This window comes from Pollachius pollachius (assembly GCF_949987615.1).
Source record: "Pollachius pollachius genome assembly, chromosome: 7".
Lineage (NCBI taxonomy): Eukaryota > Metazoa > Chordata > Actinopteri > Gadiformes > Gadidae > Pollachius > Pollachius pollachius.
The window spans coordinates 4,633,495-4,654,457 of record NC_136940.1 but is presented as its reverse complement, the minus strand read 5'-3'; the positions used below and the strand labels follow the sequence as shown (position 1 = coordinate 4,654,457).

Below are 20,963 nucleotides of genomic sequence, written 5' to 3'. Positions count from 1 at the left end.
CCTAAACAACTTACGGAAGTCAAAGAATACTCAAATAAATGCATTGCAAGCAAAAACAACAACTTTACTTAACATATTTTGAAGGTATTTATTGTAGAGAGTAGACTTGTTTCTTATGTTTTTGCAGACATGGCTTAGAACTAAATGTGGGTTTTGCATGCCAGGTAAGCTTTCAATACATCTGCTTTTACCTTAAGCAATTTACAGGTGATTCTGAGATCAACCAAAGGCTTAGAATCAATAGGGGGGCTACAATATAATCCTACAAAAACAATGGTTTCAAATATACAGAGCAGCTATGGGATTCACAACACAGTTCTAGTTGAAGATAAACAAAGCAAAAGTTAAGCTTACAATTATAGTAGACTGCTCTCTCAACACCTTTGGCCTATAGATAAGGTAACAATGTTTTATATACTCTATGGTCTACAAAATGTGTCTGATAGAAGTTGATATTCCTTAACATTAAGTTTGCTTATTGTTGTTCATTTTTTTGGGGGTTGTATCTGTTGTGCATTTGGATTTCTGTTTTTATATGTTGTAATCAGGGCTTCATTGAAAAACAGAGCCTGATCTCAATGGCCTTTCCCTGAATCAATAAAGGTTTAATATTATATTTTGTTGAACCAGCCTTCACGCTGCACACCAGCACAGCGGTGGCCAGAGAGCAGCCCGACTACGAGTATGTGAAGGACAGACTGACGTGGCACAGCGCTGGGCGTCTGTGCAGCCACCGCATGGGGGCTTTGGCCACGGCCAGCGACGCGGCCGAGAACCAAGCGATCACAGCCTTGCTGAAGTCCCGGAACATCTCCCAGCCCGTCTGGGTCGCCAGCACATTCATGACGCATGTCAAAGGTGAGTTTGTTCTAGTTCCCATTACTTAGGATATTGTGAAGACCCAAACTGAGCACAGAACATTGTGGAGGTAATGTGGCCATGACAAATTTTCAATTCGCCCCCGAGGCTTAGATCCATCTTTCGAGCAGTGGTTAATCTTGGTAACTTGGTACATGAGCATTTTGTGGATTTCGTGGAGGACTCTCTCTCAGGGTTTTCATATGAATGTCATGTTGAGTTTATTTATTCCTAAATCATTGACAACTCGCAGGATGGCGAACTAAAGGCATGAAACGATACGAACAATGTGTCATTCCCCTTTCCACTCAGATCCCCCGGAGACCCTCAGTCTGGAGTTCGGCCAACGATCGAACATGAAGAACGCGCGCCTCCTCCACCAGTTCCCGTCCATGGACTCCGTGACCGTGTGCCTCCAGCTACGCTTAGCCCGCGGTGCCTCAGGTTCTTCCACCGTCATTTCCTACTCAGTCCAGTCCAACGTTAACGAGCTGCAGATCTGGGCCAGCTTGGACGCGGGCCGGCCCGGGCCCGTCCAGCTGGCCTTACGGGTCCACGGGAACAATGGGCCCTACCGCGACGCCTTCAGCCATGACGGCTCCTGGCACTCGCTCTGCGTCGCCTGGAGCCAAGATGGCGGCCGCTGGGAGATGTTTGCGGATGGCCGCCAGGTGGGCGAAGGCGACGGACTGCACGTCGGCAACGCACTCGGCGCCGACGGTGTTTTTATCATCGGGCAGGACAAGGGCACCCTGGGGGCCTTGGCAAAGGCGAACGAGTCCTTCTCTGGAAGTATCAGACAGCTGCACATCTGGAAGCGCGTGCTGAGCGCCGCGGAGATACTCTCCATGGAGACGCAGTACTTGCCCATCCCCGTTGGCCTGGAGTTCAAATGGAAACGAGGGTCCCTGGAGATGGATTCAGCCATCACAAAGTTGCTGGGACAGAAGCCGTGTCAAGGTACCTAGACGCTAGAACGCAGCACCTTGGCTAGAACGTAGTGCCTAGAAGACAATCCAAGCAATGGGAAATGTGTAATTGTTTGTTTATCAAGATTGAAATACTGGATGTGAACCCATGTTGAAATGGGGGTTTTAGGTAATAGGGGGTGACTGGTAGTGAACCGTTTTGGCTTGAGATTCAAGTTTATACATCTAACCATCTTTTCTCCTTGAACACACTTCAAATTAACATTAACCCCTTTTATTAGGACTCTCTTTGTCTCTTGCTATGTCTCTGACCCGCTCCCAGCCACAACATGAATAGGGAAGCCAGTGGCAAAGTAGTATCTGGCCAGCGTTGGCAGCCCTTCAACATGGTTGTTGTAAATATCTCAGGACTGACATCATGGTGGAACCCACCCTAAAAAGACTCGACTTCTCCCAGTCTGACGTCACCCATGTGTAGTGAGGCGTGAACGAGGTTCAACCAAACTCGTCCAGTAAAAAGTGAAACACAGAGAGCAGAGAGAGAGCTGTTTCTGTGTGGCTGTGACTAGGCTACATATTAGGTGTATTAGTCGTTGTTTAGGTGTGTCACTTCGTCAGCTCTAACACATTTACTTGTTTTCCGATTCCCACAGCTTCCGACATTCCTTCTGAACTCCCATCTGGTTGTTTTTTAAGCACTTACACTTTTTTTTGCAGTTGCTCCCATATTGAATGTTTTCCTTAGAGGTCGCTTTGGATCAAAGCATCTGCTTAATGACCAATTGTGGATGCGACTCAAAAAGGGTTTGACTTCTAAAGTGAAAAAAGGTCACATCTCTTACTTAATTTCAGTCAATCTCTCTCCCTATTTCCACTTGTGTTTACCAGCGTGCATTAGGGTTTAGGCTCTCACCAAACTCAGTCAGACTGGCAATGGCACAATGCTTTGGCTTTACAAATGGGCCATTTGGAGTTCAGTGCCCTTTGGCACCCTAGTTAACCTTCCTTTATCCCTACGCTATTAAGGGTAGCAAAGAGATGTTTCCTCAATTTAACCAGGTCAAAACCCCACTGGGTCTGCCCCTGTGGAGCACCCAGCCAGCTGCTGCTGGAGAAGAACAGCTACTCAGTTATTACTACTACACACTACTACTACAAGTACGATTATATCCTCAACCAACATTGTTTTACATAAGATATACTAAAGTTAATCAACCATCTCTAATCTTAGAAACGTGTACAACTTCTACGCCTCATGCCCACTGCACCGTCCGTTGACTGATCCCCATTGACTTTGAATGGGGACGGACGCGCAATGCATTGAGGATCCGTGCGCTCCGTTGGAGCCTTCGGCGCCGTCAAAAAGTTGAAAAATTTTCAACTTTTTCGGCAGCGATGGATCCGTCATCCAATCAGATCGCGTATGCAAATTTAAGCACTGTGACACTACTCGGGCTCTGACGACCCTGGAAAGCTCCCCCGTCCGTCAGCCGCGCCTTCCGACGTCCTTTGACGGACGGTGCAGTGGGCACGAGGCGTTAGCCTTTAATGACTATAATCCAGTTCATGGCTCTGTCGGCCACCCTTTTGTGAATAAAGGTTTAACAGATCGAAACAATACATTAAAACTGAAACTGTGCCGTATTCTGTACCCAGATTACAGCAGTGGAGCGTTGAACCTGGATCCCAGTTTACTGGCCAACCACAACCTCTCCGTGAAAGCAGTCCAGACCTCCCAGGTCGACTGTTGTGTGACCTTTGACCCTGGGAGTGTCAGTTGGGGTTTTGACAAGTGCGACGCCCCCAAAGGGGTGGTCTGCGAGTTTAAGAAAGGTAACTGCCGCTGTGGGATGACATCATCATGCAGAAGTACAAAATGGACTACAAAATGATAACTGCAAAAGAAAATTACAGTATGCATAGTATTGGTCTGACGCATGGAACCCGAATTATAATTAACATTTTTCCAACAAAAAAATTCATGGTTGTAACTGATTGCAGATGGAGCAGACATACTGAACAGGCATTTTCCAAAGACTCCCATCTTTAGCACGCTGAGCAGAGATCCTCTGGCCAAGCCGGTGAGTCAGACGTGAAGCTGGTCCATATCAACCGATGGCACATAGTCATTTTCAACCTAATGAAGACCATATGTTATGGATGAAACTATCATTGTAATGACAAAGATATGTGTTATGTCATCCTTATTGTATTTCGTAATTTATGTGCAGTTCAAATATATTGTTAGCTACATGTCTCTGTATTTTCTATTCTATTTTGGGATTTAGGAATGTGAAAACTTGCATCTGTGAATACAGATACAAGTCATAAGGGGGTAGGGGTTAAGCGTCTTGCTCAAGGATGCCCACAGATTGACAGGCCTTGGGGATTGATCCCTAAACCTTTCTGTAAATTCCACACTTGCTCACTTCACTTATTTTTGATATTGACCTATTGGCTTATTCCACGTTGTTAATGTTTTTGAAGACGTCCTGTTTCCTCTGGCTCCTCCTCACAACTACTCACTTTTCATTGGCTACATTGACAGTTACCCTGGCGATTTTATTTTCTGACCCACACACACGCCACCCGATCATAGAAATGCTTGCAACCATAAAATCAATCACGTGTGATTGAATCTGACTGGGATCGCGAGAGACTCGCATCTTCTGGCCCTTCTACTACGGGCTGTGACCACAGCGCTCCCATTCCTAGTTGGGATGGCACACAGAGGACGGTCATCCTCTGCTGCACAATCTGATGTCGCCAAGTATTAATTTTTCCTGGGCCAAACTAAACTAGGCTAACCTAGCTAAAAAACATGCATATGATCTGTATGTTATTTGCCTAACTTACCGTTTGCGCGCACGCACGAGCAGAACGTGCAGATATTCAGAATCTTTGGTAGGCAGCAGGTCGCACTGGGCACAGCCGCAAGCTAGCTAACAGTTCTGGGAGGCGGGCGATGGAAAACGGGGACGTCGTAACAGCACTCGCCGCTGATTGGTCGGTGTCGAGGTGACTGCTGATCGGGTGGTTGTGATGTTGGCCCAGGAAAAATGAACACTCGGCGATATCGGATTGTGCCTCCTCTGCCGTTGGCCGTCCCCAGGTGATGGAGGAGATGAGCGCCAACAGCACCTGGAGCAGAGACCTCCCCTCCGCCGACGCCCTGACCCAGGCCGTGCTGCGGGTGGTGGAGAGGGAGGGGCCCGGCGTCTTCACCCCCGCGGACGTGGCCTTCCTCTGCCAGATGGTGGACCTAGACCGGGCCCCCCCGGGTCCCTCACCCGAGGCCCCCGGGGCCGAGACCATGGTGTCCGTGGCGACCAACTACCTGAAGATGGCCAGCATGTTGCTGGAGCCCCAGGCGGCGTCCTGGTGGTCGGGCCCCTCGGAGGAAGGGGTGAGGAGAACCAGTGCCATGTTCGGATGGTTGTTCAGCCCGTTCGTGTTTTTTTTTTAAGTTGTTATTGATCTTTGAGGCTTTTTGGTGAACAGGATTCACCCAATCGTGGTGAATCGTGAACAAAAAAAATCGGACACGCATGTGATGAAATGTTAAAATAATGAAGGGGGGGGGGAGGGGGGGTCGAAGGGTGCTAGTCGGACCCCTGGCTCCTCCTAGTGTCGAGGGGTCCCTGAGCACGACACCTAACCCTAAATGCTCCAGACGAGTTTTGCACGGCTGACCCTGCCGCCGCCGTATGAACCGCTAGTCGCTTTGGATCAAAGCGTCTGCTAAATGCCATAGATGTAAATGTAAATGAAAGTAAGAGATCTACTTTGTTCACTAATGCTACTACTGCCAGCCTGGCCGACGCTGAGACTCGATAGATTCATCAACGAACGCTTCTTGACATCCAGGTCCGTTTGGGTCCGTTCACGGTGGTGGAGAGCATCGACAGACTGACCAGAGTTCTGGCAGACTCTCTGTTCCATGAGGGAAGAGCTTTCCGTCTGTCCACCAACAACATAGGTGATGAAACACCTCAGTATGTCACCGTGGGTTGGGGAGCAACACAGTGTCGACTTGCTAACTTACAATTAGATGAGTGGACTACCCAGACAGCGGTAGACAATATTATCCGTGGTTAAAACAATCGTACTAAAAATGACTTTACGAGCTTGTTGAATGTTGTATCTTCATAATGTGACCGTTTATATTGCAGTGTTCCTCAGAGGATAATATTCTACTTGTGGTTGTATTTTAATGGCCAAGGAAGTCCACCAATTAGCATACACTCGCGTGGCCAAGCCAGCCCACTCTAAAGCGGCCATGTCTGCCGGCCTTTGAGAGAAGTTTTGTTTATTAGCTGACTTTGTACGGATACTAATATGTATATTAATATGCCTTTTCACATTTTCCTGAAAGATATATGGGTATAGTCAATACACCGCCCTGTGATTTGTTATGGTTATTTAATGTTTTAAGATCTTGCCTGTCCCTTTAACTATAACAGCCTTTTGATTTATTTGGTTTTCTAATATATTTGTTTCATGAGCCCAGATATGAACATAACGTGTTTGCCCCGGTACGTGTGTGCGATTGTGTTTGTGTCTGTGGTTGTGAGGGAGTGTGTGTGTGCGTGTGTGTATGTGTGTGTCTGTGGCTCTGTGTGTGTGTGTTTTTGTCTGCGGCTGTGTGTTTGTGTCTGCGGCTGTGTGTGTGTGTGTGTGTGTGTGTGTTTGTGTCTGCGGCTGTGTGTGTGTATGTGTGTGTGCGGCTGTGTGTGTTTGTTTGTGTGTGTGTGTGTTTGTGTCTGTGGCTGTGTGTGTGTGTCTGTGGCTGTGTGTGTGTGTCTGTGGCTGTGTGTCTGCGGCTGTGTGTGTGTGTTTGTGTCTGCGGCTGTGTGTGTCTGTGGCTGTGTGTGTGTGTCTGCGGCTGTGTGTATGTGTCTCTGGCCGTGTGTGTGTGTGTGTGCGTGCTTGCGTGGATGCAGACGTGCGCGTGGAGAGGCTCAGGCTTTCTCAGGGGAGCTGCAGGCACGTCTTCAAGCCCTCGGCGCTGACATCTCACAGAAGCAGCCTGGAGGAGCTGCTGGTCCCAGACACCGAGCTGCACAGGTTACACATGCTAGGTAGCACACACACACACACTCACGCACGCACGCACGCACACGCACCCACATGCACACGCCGCACCCACAGCACACGCACACACGTACGCACGCACGCAAGCACACACACCATCCCACCCACCCACACACACAGACTTCACACACACACACACACACACACACCCACACACACAGACACACACACACACACACACACCCATGCACATCTTCTAGTCCAAGATACTGCGCTGCACATATTACACATGCTAGGTACCACACAGACACACACAAACACACACACACACACACACGCACATACATTGCAAGGACACGCATGCACACTGACATGTCAACACATCACAATTCAGATACTGTACACGCTGGTCTCGGCTCTGTGGACAGCTCTGAAAGCAGAACATCCTCAAAAGTCACATTGTGTTTGTATAAGTGAAATGTAAAACACGAGGAAAAACCAAACAAGGGCTTGAACCTGTGTCCTCAGGACACGAGGAGGTGATGTTCATCCATACGTATTACAGCCGTCTGAATGAGATCATGTCTGCGGTCGAGCAGCAGCCGGCTCCTCCAGACGACCCGAAGAACGGCCAGAGGTAGGCGGAAGGAATTTACCACCGGTTATGGATGGCGCTCGGGTTTTATTGATAATGTGAAATGTTGCGTGATATAAAAAGAAAGGTCATGAATTAATCTAGGACTGCTTTATGAAAGATTTAGTAGGCCTACCTAGGTCAATAATGGATAATACGGAAAAGCCAACATGCAGGTGAATTCTCAGTTCCTTATTTAATAATAAAACAACAGCGCGTTTGTTTTTTAAGAACTTGAATCACCTGTGTAACCGTGGTTACTTTTCAGCGTTCTTCCAGGTCACCTGGCCACAGCCGTCATCTCAGCCACCGTTCGAGACCCCGTGAAGGCCCGAACCATTCCTGTCGCTGTGCAGTACACCCTCACCACCCCCAACGTGGTACGGTCCGCCCATTCCTTTTGCACATGTAGGGGTAGGGTCCAAACTATACAACCCCTTTGTCTTAAAAGGTGTTTTTGTTGGACCTACCCCATTCCCATTTTCCCCAGTCAAACAGAATGTTGGCGTTCAGTGATTGTGATTCATTAGTTGAGGTTCTTAACTCGTTCTTTACTTAAAAGATAAATGAAAACCACCTGTATGTGTGCTGTGATAGGTTCACGGGTTTACAGGCTAATTTAACTCTATTTATTAAATTAAGCTTTGACTTACTGTTCTTATCTAATGCAGAACGCCGTTGGTATGTAAGCACTCTTTTTACTTGGTCTTTGGCCAATGATAATCAGCAAAATAAGTAAGGGTAAAGATAAGACTTCATTTTCTGTATCAGTTCTCAGGAGGCCAACACATTTCTTTGTCTGAGCATGATATATGCGTTACATTTACTCTCTGAATCAACATAACTATTCGACTGTCTTACATCCGACATCTGCCAAGGAATTCTTAGACATTGGATTTGATCCATGTTGCATTAAAACATCATCGTCCTTCCTTCAGGGTATAGGACGAGAGGGAGGGAGGGAGGGAGGGAAGGAGGGAAGTAGGGAAGGAGGGAGAGAGAGAGAGACATTACGGGTGTGAATACATGCATTTCTGTTCCTAGGCGGAGTATTCTCAGCGAGTCACGCCTGTTTGTGTCTTTTGGAACTACACCCTGCTGTAAGTATTAGCAGCAGCAGAGCCGGCCGTCAAGGCCGGTGAATGTTATAGCATGTTATGCCAGTGTGGATCCAGAACTACTAGGTTAATGATACATGGTGTTTATACTAGTCCGCCCGCCAGCCTTCTTTCTGCGTGCCTAAATGTCCGTCTGTCCGTCTCTCTGTGTTCATTTACGCCGCTATAAGCCGATGTAATACGATGTTATACTCTAGTTATGAAAACAAGGAATACAGTCGTAAAGATGTAGACGTTGACCTTTTTGTTGGTTTGTGGTATTTGAATGTGTGGAAAATGTGTTGATGACGTGTGTGTGTGTGTGTGTGTGTTCATGTGTGTGTGTGTGTGTGTTTGACCATGTAGGCGGGAACATGCCCCTCTCTGGTCCAGTAAGGACTGCAAAGTGACGTATGAGGGCTCTGATGTCACATCCTGTTTCTGTAGCCACACCACCAACTTTGCCATCCTCATGAACTACATGGAATCCAAGGTAACGCATTTTGCACTCGTCGGACAGTGGATGGATGCACAACAATACGATAATTTATTGAGCAATTGATTCCTTTTAACTTAGTCAACAACAATATTGTGTGTGTGTGTGTGTGTGGGGGGGGGGTTGTTATGTAATATTTACGAGTAGATGTCACACTCTTATCACTTGCTTTGCATGCACAATTCATGGTGTGAAAACAAAGATCGTTAGCAGCAATCCATGCACTTTTTATTTTATATATCTCTTTCTTCTCCTTCCTTCCTCTCTGACTCTTTCTTTCTCTTTCTCCACTCACTCTCTTTATCTACATCTCTCTCCCTCTCCCTCTCACTATCTGTCTTGGTCTTTCTTTCTGTCTGTCTGTCTTTATCTCTCCCTCTCCTTGTCTCAATCTCTCTCCCTCTATCTGTCTCTGTCTTTCTGTCTGTCTGTCCGTCTGTCTTTATCACTCCCTCTCCTTGTCTCTCTCTCTCTCCCTCTATCTGTCTCTGTCTTTCTGTCTGTCTGTCCGTCTGTCTTTATCACTCCCTCTCCTTGTCTCTCTCTCTCTCCCTCTATCTGTCTTTCTGTCTGTCTGTCCGTCTGTCTTTATCACTCCCTCTCCTTGTCTCAATCTCTCTCCCTCTATCTGTCTTTCTGTCTGTCTGTCCGTCTGTCTTTATCACTCCCTCTCCTTGTCTCTCTCTCTCCCTCTATCTGTCTCTGTCTTTCTGTCTGTCCGTCCATCTGTCTTTATCATTCCCTCCCCTTGTCTCTCTCTGCCTCTCTCCCACGATCTCTCTCCCACGGGAGAGAGGCAGAGAGAGAGACAAGGAGAAGGAGTGATAAAGACAGACGCGTCTGTCTTTATCACTCCTTCTCCTTGTCTCTATCTCTCTCTCTCTCTCCCGCTATCTGTCTCTGTCTTTCTGTCCGTCTGTCTTTATCACTCTCTCTCCTTGTCTCTCCCTCTCTCCCTCTATCTGTCTCTGTCTTTCTGTCCGTCTGTCTTTATCACTCTCTCTCCTTGTCTCTCCCTCTCTCCCTCTATCTGTCTCTGTCTTTCTGTCTGTCTGTCCGTCTGTCTTTATCACTCCCTCTCCTTGTCTCAATCTCTCTCCCACGATCCGTCGCTGTCTTTCTGTCTATCTGTCCGTCTGTCTTTATCACTCTCTCTCCTTGTCTCTCCCTCTCTCCCTATCTCCACCAGTGGAGCGACGAGGATGAGGCCATTCTGACCAAGCTGACGTTCATCGGCTCGGGAGCATCTCTGTGTGCACTGGTGGTGACCTTGATGCTCTTCACCGTGTTAGAGTGAGCGGCCAAATAACACACACACACACACACACACACACACACACACACACACACACACACACACACACACACACACACACACACACACACACACACTTCTGTTAGCCTACCGCTCGCTACACAGTGGCATGTTAGGAAACTGTAGGCAGGGGGTTTGACCCATCATGGATCCCTGAATTATAGATCAAATGTGATTGGCTTTTTATTTTTAAGTACAATTTTAGTTTAAGTTTTTGCTTCAAAAATGACTTCTAAAAAAAATATAGGATTAAAAATAAGGATTAGAGTCAACTGTCTCCCCCAAGTTACAATTTACCATCCATACATAATTTGTTATTGAATCAGGACTTAAAGGCCCATCTATTAGTGACAGGAACACCTGCTGGTTAAAGCAAATAATCGTGTGGCAGCAGATCATTTAAACATAGGAGGCAGACACAGCCTAAATTGAGGATTGTTTGTGTTTCAATCATCTGAGTGCGAAAGAAATCTGATCCCAGCGACTTGACGGTGATCAATGACTGTTGGCACAAGAGCAGGTGGTTTTGATATCAAAGAAACGGCTGATCTTCACCAGATGATATGAAGAGCTATTTTTGTTATTTATGTACACATACAGTGTTGAGGGTTACATATAACAGTCAGCAGGATAAATAGTGAACCAACAGGGGAAGCCTGCCTTGATTGGCCTTCCAGCACTGAGTTTGTCAGTCAGCTGGTACTATTGACGGATGCTAATCCAGTAATTAGTGGTCTGTGCATGGATCCAATCCCAAGCTTTATGGCAGCATTTCCACTGCTGTTAATTAACCGGATTAATTAACTATCAGCAGGTGAAGAGACCCCTACGATTTACAACTGACCTAAATCAGACACGCACACACACACACACACACACACACACACGGTACTGATTGTGGCTACGCCCATCCCAGCGTGAAATTACCGTGGCGACGGAGGGTAATGTAGATGTGAAATGAGTCTTAATGAGTCCTAATCTATACGGAGGTAATGAGTGGCTCTTTAGTTCGTCACCCTCCCTTACCCACCCACACAAGCTCCCCCCTCACATAAACCTCCTTGGCCCTCTGTCAGCCCCCCTGCTCCACTGCAGGCACGCGGGTCTTAGGACACCTGGGAAATGGGAAACATTCTGTTTGTGTGCCTTGCTCTGAGGTGCCCATTGGTTACTGTTGCAAGGTGCGGCCGTTTTGGGCCTCCTCTTCGCTGTCAATTAGGGGCGTATGTCAGGTGCTACAACTGTAGGGCCGTTTTAGGGTTGGCTAGGTCTTTGCAGTGGTTCGTAGAGACATGGGAAAACACCGTGAGCTACAGTGCTAGATATATTCGTCACATGGAGATAAAAAACAAGTTTGTGTGAAGATTAAAAAAACTAAAACTCATTAAGACTAAAATCAATTTATTGCATCCGCTAATAAAGAAATTGTCCGTTTTGGTTCTACGGTTGGAAAAAGCTTGCATAGCAACGGTCTGTTATACATAGCCACGGTCTAATAAACAAATTGTCTGTTTGGTTCAACGGTTGGAAAAAGCTTGCATAGCAACGGTCTGTTATACATAGCCACGGTCTACTATACAGAAATAACAGACCACTGAATGCCATAACCGACCAATCAGAATGGAGCATTCCCCGAAGCTGTGTAACAATCAGAAGACAAAATGTATTCAACTGATAACGAGTTCTTCATTAACAAAGTCTCGAAAAAAAAGCAGTCAAAGAAGTCACTGCACAAAGCCACACTTGTCCTCTGACACTCCTGTCCCTTCCCAGCATCCCCAGGTCGGACCGGACGTCGATCCACAAGAACCTGTTTGTGGCTCTGATCTGTGCCCAAGTAGTCTTGCTCTGCAGTGGCTCAGCCCTTCATCACAAGGTTCGGATCCCCCCCGACACCCTCCCCCCCCGCCTATATCTATATCTCCTGTCAAATTGAATGCAGACGCTGACGTCGCCATACTGTTGAAGTTAATTTGTTTGTAGAGGCTGTCTGTCATGACGTGGAGGCAACACACCTCGACTGTAGACAGCTGTGGGGAACCCTGATAAGCCAACTGGTTATTTACAAGCAATTAAACCATGCAAAATAACATAATAATGAGGCATTATTGAACGGCATAGATCACAAAAAAATATATCCTGCATTATTTGACGATCGCTTAACGATGGGTCTGGCCTGACGAATCAGATTCGACTATACAAAATCTTAGCATGTAGGCTTATATCATATTATGAATATTATTTATTTTATACCTAATAGTGGGAAACATCTTCCGATTTGGAATCGTGAACATATTCCTAAGAAGTGAACAAGAAACAAAAGCTTACCAGTCAAATGACACCTCACTGCCAGTGACTTTCTCTCATGCTATCAAAGCATTATGTCATCGCAGCACTGAGTGGCTAGCCGTCATTCTAATGGGATTTAGAAATCGTTAACGTAACAGCAGACCCGGGCTGGGTGGGGGTGGGGGGACAGCACCAGTCAAAACAAATGGAGAGGCATCTCTGGGTGTGACATAAGCGTCCGGTAATGTGGAATCCATCAGGGGCAACGACACATGGTCCAGTCCCTCACTGGAGGACTGAGGGCGGCTTGACCCCCACCCCACCCCACCGCCCGGTCACGCCGGGGAACACTTAACCTCCGGGGTCACATAGCTGCACCGCAGGGTCTCGACAAATCATGGGCGGGGTGGTGGAACAGACATACAGCGTAGGGGAGCGTCGCCTCGGTGTTAGGGTGTTGGACTCCCGGTTCTGGGTTTCGAAGCCCAGTGTCCACGGTCGAGCTGTAAGGGTCCGAACCTCGAACCCTGAACCTTCAAATTAACCTTTTGAATCTTGAAATCTAAAATGTAAAACAAAATTGTATTTTTAAATAAAATCCAAATTGACATCATCGCAGGAGAGTCCGAAAAATCGCTGATATATAAAGACGTCATGTGCAAATTCCTATCTCTGGTATTTTGTCAGGGGTGTCCAGACATCTCGTCTGGGCAGTGAGTGACGGCGGTCACCGCGTTTATGAGCAAACATGGACGCCCGCCCCTCAGCTGCCCGCCCATGACCTCTACCTATTTAACCTCTGACTCCAAACAATTATAGTGTGTGTTTGTGGATGTGTGTTTACATACATATGTGTGAGGGGGTCATGTGTGTGTAAGGTCTACTGACATATGAACTCTTGTTTGTGTGAAGCTGTGTAACACAACAAATAAAAAAAGAATACATTTATTCAATATGAAGGTACATTAGAGTTTATGTACTCCTTATCAAAAGTGATGATATTCAGTTTATTCACATCCCATTAAAGGTAGGGTAGGCAATTTGAAGAAACCATCAAGAGTAAGCTAGATTTGATCACCGAAACATCGGCTAGCCTGTCTGTGCGTGTGACTCCCCCTCCCACCACCAGGTGGCGTGCACGGTGGTGGCGGCGCTGCTCCACCTCTGCTTCATGGCGGCCTTCAGCTGGATGCTGGTGGAGGGCCTGCTGCTCTGGAGCAAGGTGGTCGCTGTGAACCTCAGCGAGGACCGGCACATGAAGTACTACTACCTGATCGGCTGGGGTAACTCTCCACACCAACACAAGCTCAGCCTTTCCACTCTCTTCCCAACTAGAGGTCAAATGTCGTAATTCCACAGATTCTTGCATTATGAAATGATACTAGGATATTATTCCATTCGCTTTTCTCTCTCTCTCCCTCTCTATCTCTCTCTCTCTGTCTCTCTCTCTGTCTCTCTCTCTCTCTGTCTCTCTCTCTCTGGCTCTCTCTCTCTCTCTCTGTCTCTCTGGCTCTCTCCCTCTCTCTCGCTCTCTCTTTCTTTCTCTCTCTCTCTCTCTCTGTCTCTGTCTCTGTCTCTCTCTCTCTCTGTCTCTGTCTCTCTCTCTGGCTCTCTCTCTGGCTCTCTCTCTCTCTCTCTCTCTCTGGCTCTCTCTCTCTGTCTGTCTGTCTGTCTGTCTGGCTGGCTGGCTGGCTGTCTGTCTGGGTCAGGTCAGAGTAAACAGATACTTGCATTATGAAACGACACTAGGATACTGTTACATTTGTTTTTTCGCTTTTCTCTTCCTCTCCCTCTCTCCCCCTCCCTCCCTCCCCCCCCCAGGGCTGCCGGCTCTGATAGTAACCATCACGCTGGCCTCGTCCAGGGGGAGGTACTCTGCAGACGGTCACTGTTGGCTCAGTGTCCAGAACGGGGTCATCTGGGGGTTTGCTGGGCCCGTCATCTTCATAATCCTGGTCAGGAACTCTTCCTCATTCAATTCACTCGTCTTCCTCTGCAACATGGTTCTGTGGGTCTCTGCCCGGGCTTTTACTTTTCTTTTTTTTTTATCTGTCATTGTGTGTTTTCTAGATTCATAGAGTATTCACAGAAATTGTACTTTGTGGTTGAACGTTGACCACTTTAGAGGGCGCTTTATCTTAGATCCTCTGCTCCTCTCCATCCTCATATACCCTTACCCTTTCCTCTCCTTTCTTCTCTCTCCCATCTCCTCTCACTCCTCTCTGTCCCCTCTCTCCTACCCATCTCCTACCCTGTCCCCTCTCTCCTTCCCATCATCTCTCCTATACTCTCCTCTCCTACCTGCTCCTCTTCTCTTCTCACCTCTCCTCTCTTATCCTTTCCTCTCCTCTTCTCTTCTCACCTCTCCTCTCTTATCCTTTCCTCTCCTCTTCTCTCCTCACCCCTCCTCTTCTCACCTCTCCTCTCCTCTCTTCTCACCTCTCCTCTCCTGCCCCCCCCCTCCTGTCCCCTGTGTCCTCTCCAGGTGAACATCATGGTTCTGACCAGGGTGGTGGTCATCACCATCTCCACAGCCAAGCGGAGGTCCATCATGCTGGTCATGGGCACCAGCACCTTGGAGCAGGCCTACGAGCAGATCAGGTACCCGCCACTTGGGGGCGACATTCACCCTCTTTCTGTCCACAACTTTAACCACCGCGGAGAACACTCCACGTCAGTCAAGTGATGAAAACATCTGGAGGTTTATCAGCTGTGATGATTTAATTACAGCGACATTCATGTAATATATAATGAGAAAATATCCAAATTTACTGCTATTTAAACTAAACATGGCGTTCATGTCTATTTTGCACTTGCAAATTTGCAGATATATATTTATTTGAGAAATGCCCACCCCTTTCCCAAGTACACATCTCAGTCTTTTCCACGATGGATCCAGGTTCTGCCATGGCCGTCTCTGTTATCTTCCATGTGTTCCACTTGATCCCTGGTTCAGCATACCTTCCCATCGCTGGTAACAATTGCAGAGAGCGGCGTGCCAGTATCTATGCCTGCACTCTCGCCTCCACACTGACTGCTCTCTCTGTGGAGGGATATCAATGCAGGCCTTGAGTGCTCAGGCCTCATCCTGGGTGGCATTCGGTCTGGAAACGTAAACACATTCCTCCACCATGTAATCTAGAGCCCGGCGACCGTGGTGGTGGTGCTGCTGCAAACAAACACACACACACACACACACACACACACACACACACACACACACACACACACACACACACACACACACACACACACACACACACACACACAAACAGCTTTACACATGCGCAGAAACCTATGCACACGCACACAGAGGCAGGGGCAGCTGGCTGTGGTTTGGCGCGCACCTGAGTGTGAAGGTAATTCCACTCTAAACAGAATGAGGGTGGCTTTAGGGTGTGATGTTGTCACCCTGTCAGCCCAGCATAGCCGCCCAGTGTTTTGCTTGGAAAATTCTGCACTGAGCCGCGGTGCCAGCCCAGCTCAGGCCCAGCTAATGCTTCAGCTGAGCAACGCTTCCCTCGCTGACTTCCCTTCCTCTCTAGGGGGGGAGTCGGATCTGGACTGGATCCGGTCCTCATAGAACGTCTCATCTATTAAAAACGGGCACTTTCCCATGGTGCGCTTTCACTAATGAAACAAATAAAATGTACCAACCTTATGCTCTGTTACCAACCCGGGGCCTTGGATTCTTTGTGTGTGTGTGTGTGTGTGTTAGAATAGCGTTTCATAAATGTGTGTTTTGTGTATGTGTGTATTCAATTTGTTTGTATTTGTGTGTGTATATGTATGTATTTAAATATGTATTAATACTTTTGTGTGTGTGTGTGTGACAAATATGTGCTTGTATATATAAATGTGGTTGTGCGTGTGTCTTTAAATGTGCCTGGTTATCCTTGTGTTTACGCGTGTGTTTAAATATGTATTCGTATACTGCGTGGGTGTGTGTGTGTGTGTGTGTGTGTGTGTGTGTGTGTGTGTGTTTCCTACAGGGCTGCGGTGAAAGCTGTTCTGGTTCTCCTGCCCATCCTGGGCTTGACCTGGCTTTGTGGGGTCCTAGTGCCCTTCTCCATTGCAATGGCCTACGTCTTCGTCCTGCTCAACTCCCTACAGGTACACGGGCGCGCACACACACGCCATTATGCAAGTGTGTTTTCCACACCGCTTCGTAATGGCAAAGAGGCTTTCCGAAGAACGAAGCTAACCGCTTTAAAAAGATTAAAACTAGCTCCACCTGTAGCTTCGAAGCAGACCCACAAAAAGGTGCTCCACATTCCTGTGATTTTTCTGTGCGACTTTTCGACAGTGTTTTCCATTTTCTAAATCGTTGCTTTCTTTGTTGACTTGCGTACCGAGGCTGTCAAGGGTTGTATTTCTCCACAACAAGGTTGAGTTACAGTGGAGGACCTGGCTTGTGTTAAAACGTATGTGCTTCCTTATACAATAGCAGGGAAGGTGATTAGCATTGTGTGAATATGGCACTTTCATTTGATGTTTACAGTTGAGTTCCATATGAAGTTGTTGATGTTCTTTTTTGTTGTGACGGTTTAGTGCTTTCAGCCTTACGAGACCATGAGGCTATTGACTTGTTTCTTAAATAAAAAGGGCAATGGCTCAGAATGCCATGTTCTAATTAGAAATTAAACCATTAATTCATTAATTTATGTTTACATTATACACATAATTGTTATACAATTATTACATTTTACCCAGAGGTTAGTTTATTATTTATTAATTGAACTCACAATGTCTTTCTTTGAGCATACATATTGAAGCCTTTCAAAGGAATGTGTATTTTCTTGTGTACCATCAAGGTTTTTTACCTGAAGCGTAAAAACACCTGGGCCGCTCGTTGCTCTCGTAAGAAGAAACGCGTTTACATTTGCACACAATTACCATAGAGTTAGAGAAATATCGCTTTTCACATGGAATAACAATCAATCCTGTACAACCTAATCCCCCTTCCGACACACACACACACACGCACACACACACACACACACACACACACACACACACACACACACACACACATCCTCTCAATCCCTCCGTGGTGGAAAGGTTGTGTGATTGTGTGTGCGTGTGTGTGTGTGTGTGTGTGTGTGTGTGTGTGTGTGTGTGTGTGTGTGTGTGTGTTACTGTTATTCCTACCAACCCTCAGTCCACAGATCCACGGCTGTGATTTGTAGTCTCTTTAAGCAGTGGTATCTTTAATTGAGCTGTATATTTAACAGGGAAATCAATGGAGGCCCTAAGCCACAGTGTGATCATTACGAGACGCCCTGCGGTCCCTATAAATAGTTTCCCCGCACTCCTCCGCATCTAATTGCAATTTAAAAAAAATCTCCAACCATGTCAACGGTAATTAATGTTGAGCTTTGTTTGTTTATTTATTTCTTTATTTTAATATACAGTATGAGTGTTTTCCGTGGTGTCCGCGCCGCGCCATTTCTGTTTATTTGCAGAACAGGCTAATTAAATACAACCCTCTGTTTGTCCATGCAGTGTTTCAAACTGAACTTTTGTAAGATGATATAATGATTTGGCTCTTTTCTATTTTTTTTTTTAATATAAATATAATTTTATATCGGCCAACATTTTTTTTTCATAGACATTCTTAATAGACTTGTTATTGCAATGGGTGCAATAACAGCTCGACACTTTCAATTCATTTTAGCACAAGCGTAGGTATATCTGTCTGTTTGTGTGTGTGTGTGTGTGTGTGTGTGTGGGTGTGCGCCCGCGTGCGCGTGCATGTACATGTGTGCATATGTGCCGATTGTTTGTGTGTGTGTTTTGTGCGTCCATGTGTGTTTCTGCACACGCATGTACACGTGGCTGTGTATGTTGACATGAATATATGCATGCGTGTGCGGCTGTGTGTGTGTGCGATCGCGCTTGTGTGTGTGTGTGTGTGTGTGTGTCCACGTGTGTGGGGGTTTGAATCAGAGGTCAGTCTGGTCAACAGCCCCGCTGGTCTGAAGAGAAATTAATGAAGCGTCAGGGCCACAGAGGTGTCATGGCGGCTCGGGCAGGCCTCTGGCTGGGGGCAGCTGCTCGTTCATAATAGGCTGAGGTCCGTCTTTAAAATGAAAAAAGAGGGGGGTCGCCCCCGCCGGCCTGCTGTGCTCCAATGTGCTCCGATGACACACGCATTTGACCCCCTGGTCTCTTGCCGGCTCCGAGGCTGGGAGGTCCGGGCCAGACGCCCGGCTAGGATGATCTAATGCGGGGGCACGGTTAATGGGAGAGCGCGGGCCACGTTTAGGCTGTGGTCTGGGCTTGATGTGTGGGGTAAGGCCAGGCGAGGCGAGCCCCTCCATCGGAGATGCTGCAGGGTTTTGACGCAAATTAAAATGTGGCTTATTTTTTATCCGCCACCGCAAGAGTGTAGGGAGTTTTAAGGATTTGATTGTATAGTTTTGGTTCGTTGTTTCGTTTTACATTGCTCACCAGAAATTGGGGTCAACTTTATCCTTACCGTCAATTATAACAAATTATTTCATTTTTCATAAAAACCTACGTTTTCAAAATTTATTTGAATTTATTTCAAATTTATTTACTTTATGTTAATGGTATGGTACATTCCTTATGGTAATGTGCCTAATCTATATCTTTAAAAAGTATATGTGTTTGTGTGTGAGTGTCCCACCTCTTGATTGAAAATACAAGTTAAGTTAATAAGCAAGGCTTTCCTGAAGAGTATTCCCTTTAATCACTACGTACTAAAGTCCTCTGCTCTTCACATTGCAATGCATATCGACCGGCTAAAAAGTATTGCGCTGCGTGTGGCGGTATGTGTGCGGGCATGTTGTTTGTATGTGTGGTTTAGAGAGAGGTCTGTGAGACGAGGAAGCGTTGCGTTAGCTCGGGGGCCGTGTAGGGAAGCTGCGGTCAGGTGAGGGGCCAGTGAGTCACAATAGATCAGGAGAGAGGCCGGCCACTCAGGAGACCACGGGGAAACATCTTGGCTCTGATCTGCTTTATTTCATTATTTTGAATTGTATTCCGAGTTATTTTCCCTCCCGCTTTGTGTTTTTCCTCACAGGAACACAGGGAAAATAGAAGTCCCATGTGTTGAGTCTAAAAATGGACTCATCTGTTTTCCTGCACTGTACTGGAGGCTCGCATAAGGCCCCTTTGATGGTCCTTCCCCCCCCCCCCCCCTCGCTCTCCTTCAGTCCCTCTCTCTCCTCTATCTTTTCCCTGTCGCTCCACTTTGATATTTACCACAGCGTTGTAAACAGACACGCAACTTTCTAAGGCCAACTTAGCATGGCGGCTAACTACACGGCGCTGTGGCCTATGCCGGCTCCATGTCAGGCTCCAGAGCTTCCCTGAACACAAGCCTTCAGAGCAGAGCACACCACAGTCCTCTACCCTCTAGAATAGCGACAGTTTAACCGGAGTTGTGTCACAACGTATTGTAACGACGGGAGCAGGATAGAAGATAGATATCAAATAGATAGATATCAAATGCACAGGCTTAAGTGACGTAGGGGTGATTACAATAAAACGCACACAAACGCCCATATTCACAACAGCAAAACAAAGAAAGACAATAGCTTCGGGAAAGTTGTCTTTTATGTGCATTGATTTTATTTTCAACGGAGGCTGCTAAACCAACATAAACCTTAAGTGAGTAGGCTTTACTGTTAAATCAATAAAACAGATAATGTTGACAAGCCTGTTTTCATTGCACCCTCTTTCTTCTCTTGCTCGCTCTGCCTCTCTCTCTCTCTTTCTCTCCCCGAGCTCAATCTCAACCATGTTGAGTATTTTGACACACACACACACACACACACACACACACACACACACACACACACACACACACACACACACACACACACACACACACACACACACACACACACACACACACATACATTGCTGCAATTGTGTGGAAAGAAAGGAAAAAAAAAGTGGTTGTGATGGAAAATATTCACCTTGAAATTTAGTTATTTGTCTTTTCTGGCAAGATTGCATTTGTTCTGTCAGTTGTAGCATTGTATTTTATTTCTATTTTAAGTTCTGTTTGGAGGATCGTTCAGCACACGGGTCACATTGCGGTCACCACCAAACACATTCAGGAAACCATTTTATACTTTGCTCTTGACAAATGAGCCAACGCAAAGAGCAAACAGATTCTGTGTTTGCTTGTTTCTCATTAACAAGCAAAGCAAGTTCCCAGATAATGCCTTTTTTCTCCAGTCTTTCATGTCATGCTGCACGCACGCACACTCGCAAGAATAGTTTTTTGTCCACACATTAATCCACATAACTTCTTTTGAATGAGATGTTAATGCAT

The 20,963-nt window shown here is 46.6% G+C and overlaps 1 protein-coding gene across 1 annotated transcript in view; it reads left to right on the top strand.

Moving 5' to 3' along the window:
* Positions 1-157: 157 nt before the first annotated feature.
* LOC307077834 (adhesion G protein-coupled receptor D2) overlaps positions 158-20,963 on the top strand; it is a gene marked incomplete at its 5' end in the record, with an annotated part of 80,490 nt that continues 59,684 nt past the window's right edge. Inside the window, 18 exons of the mRNA XM_079739308.1 lie at positions 158-164; positions 631-858; positions 1,171-1,818; positions 3,444-3,620; positions 3,789-3,868; positions 4,900-5,193; positions 5,655-5,766; positions 6,731-6,868; positions 7,350-7,458; positions 7,724-7,835; positions 8,500-8,555; positions 8,919-9,045; positions 10,238-10,341; positions 12,137-12,239; positions 13,782-13,935; positions 14,474-14,607; positions 15,138-15,253; positions 16,645-16,765. Coding sequence (XP_079595434.1) covers positions 158-164; positions 631-858; positions 1,171-1,818; positions 3,444-3,620; positions 3,789-3,868; positions 4,900-5,193; positions 5,655-5,766; positions 6,731-6,868; positions 7,350-7,458; positions 7,724-7,835; positions 8,500-8,555; positions 8,919-9,045; positions 10,238-10,341; positions 12,137-12,239; positions 13,782-13,935; positions 14,474-14,607; positions 15,138-15,253; positions 16,645-16,765 — 2,820 coding nt within the window. The remainder of the gene's footprint in view (positions 165-630; positions 859-1,170; positions 1,819-3,443; positions 3,621-3,788; positions 3,869-4,899; positions 5,194-5,654; positions 5,767-6,730; positions 6,869-7,349; positions 7,459-7,723; positions 7,836-8,499; positions 8,556-8,918; positions 9,046-10,237; positions 10,342-12,136; positions 12,240-13,781; positions 13,936-14,473; positions 14,608-15,137; positions 15,254-16,644; positions 16,766-20,963) is intronic.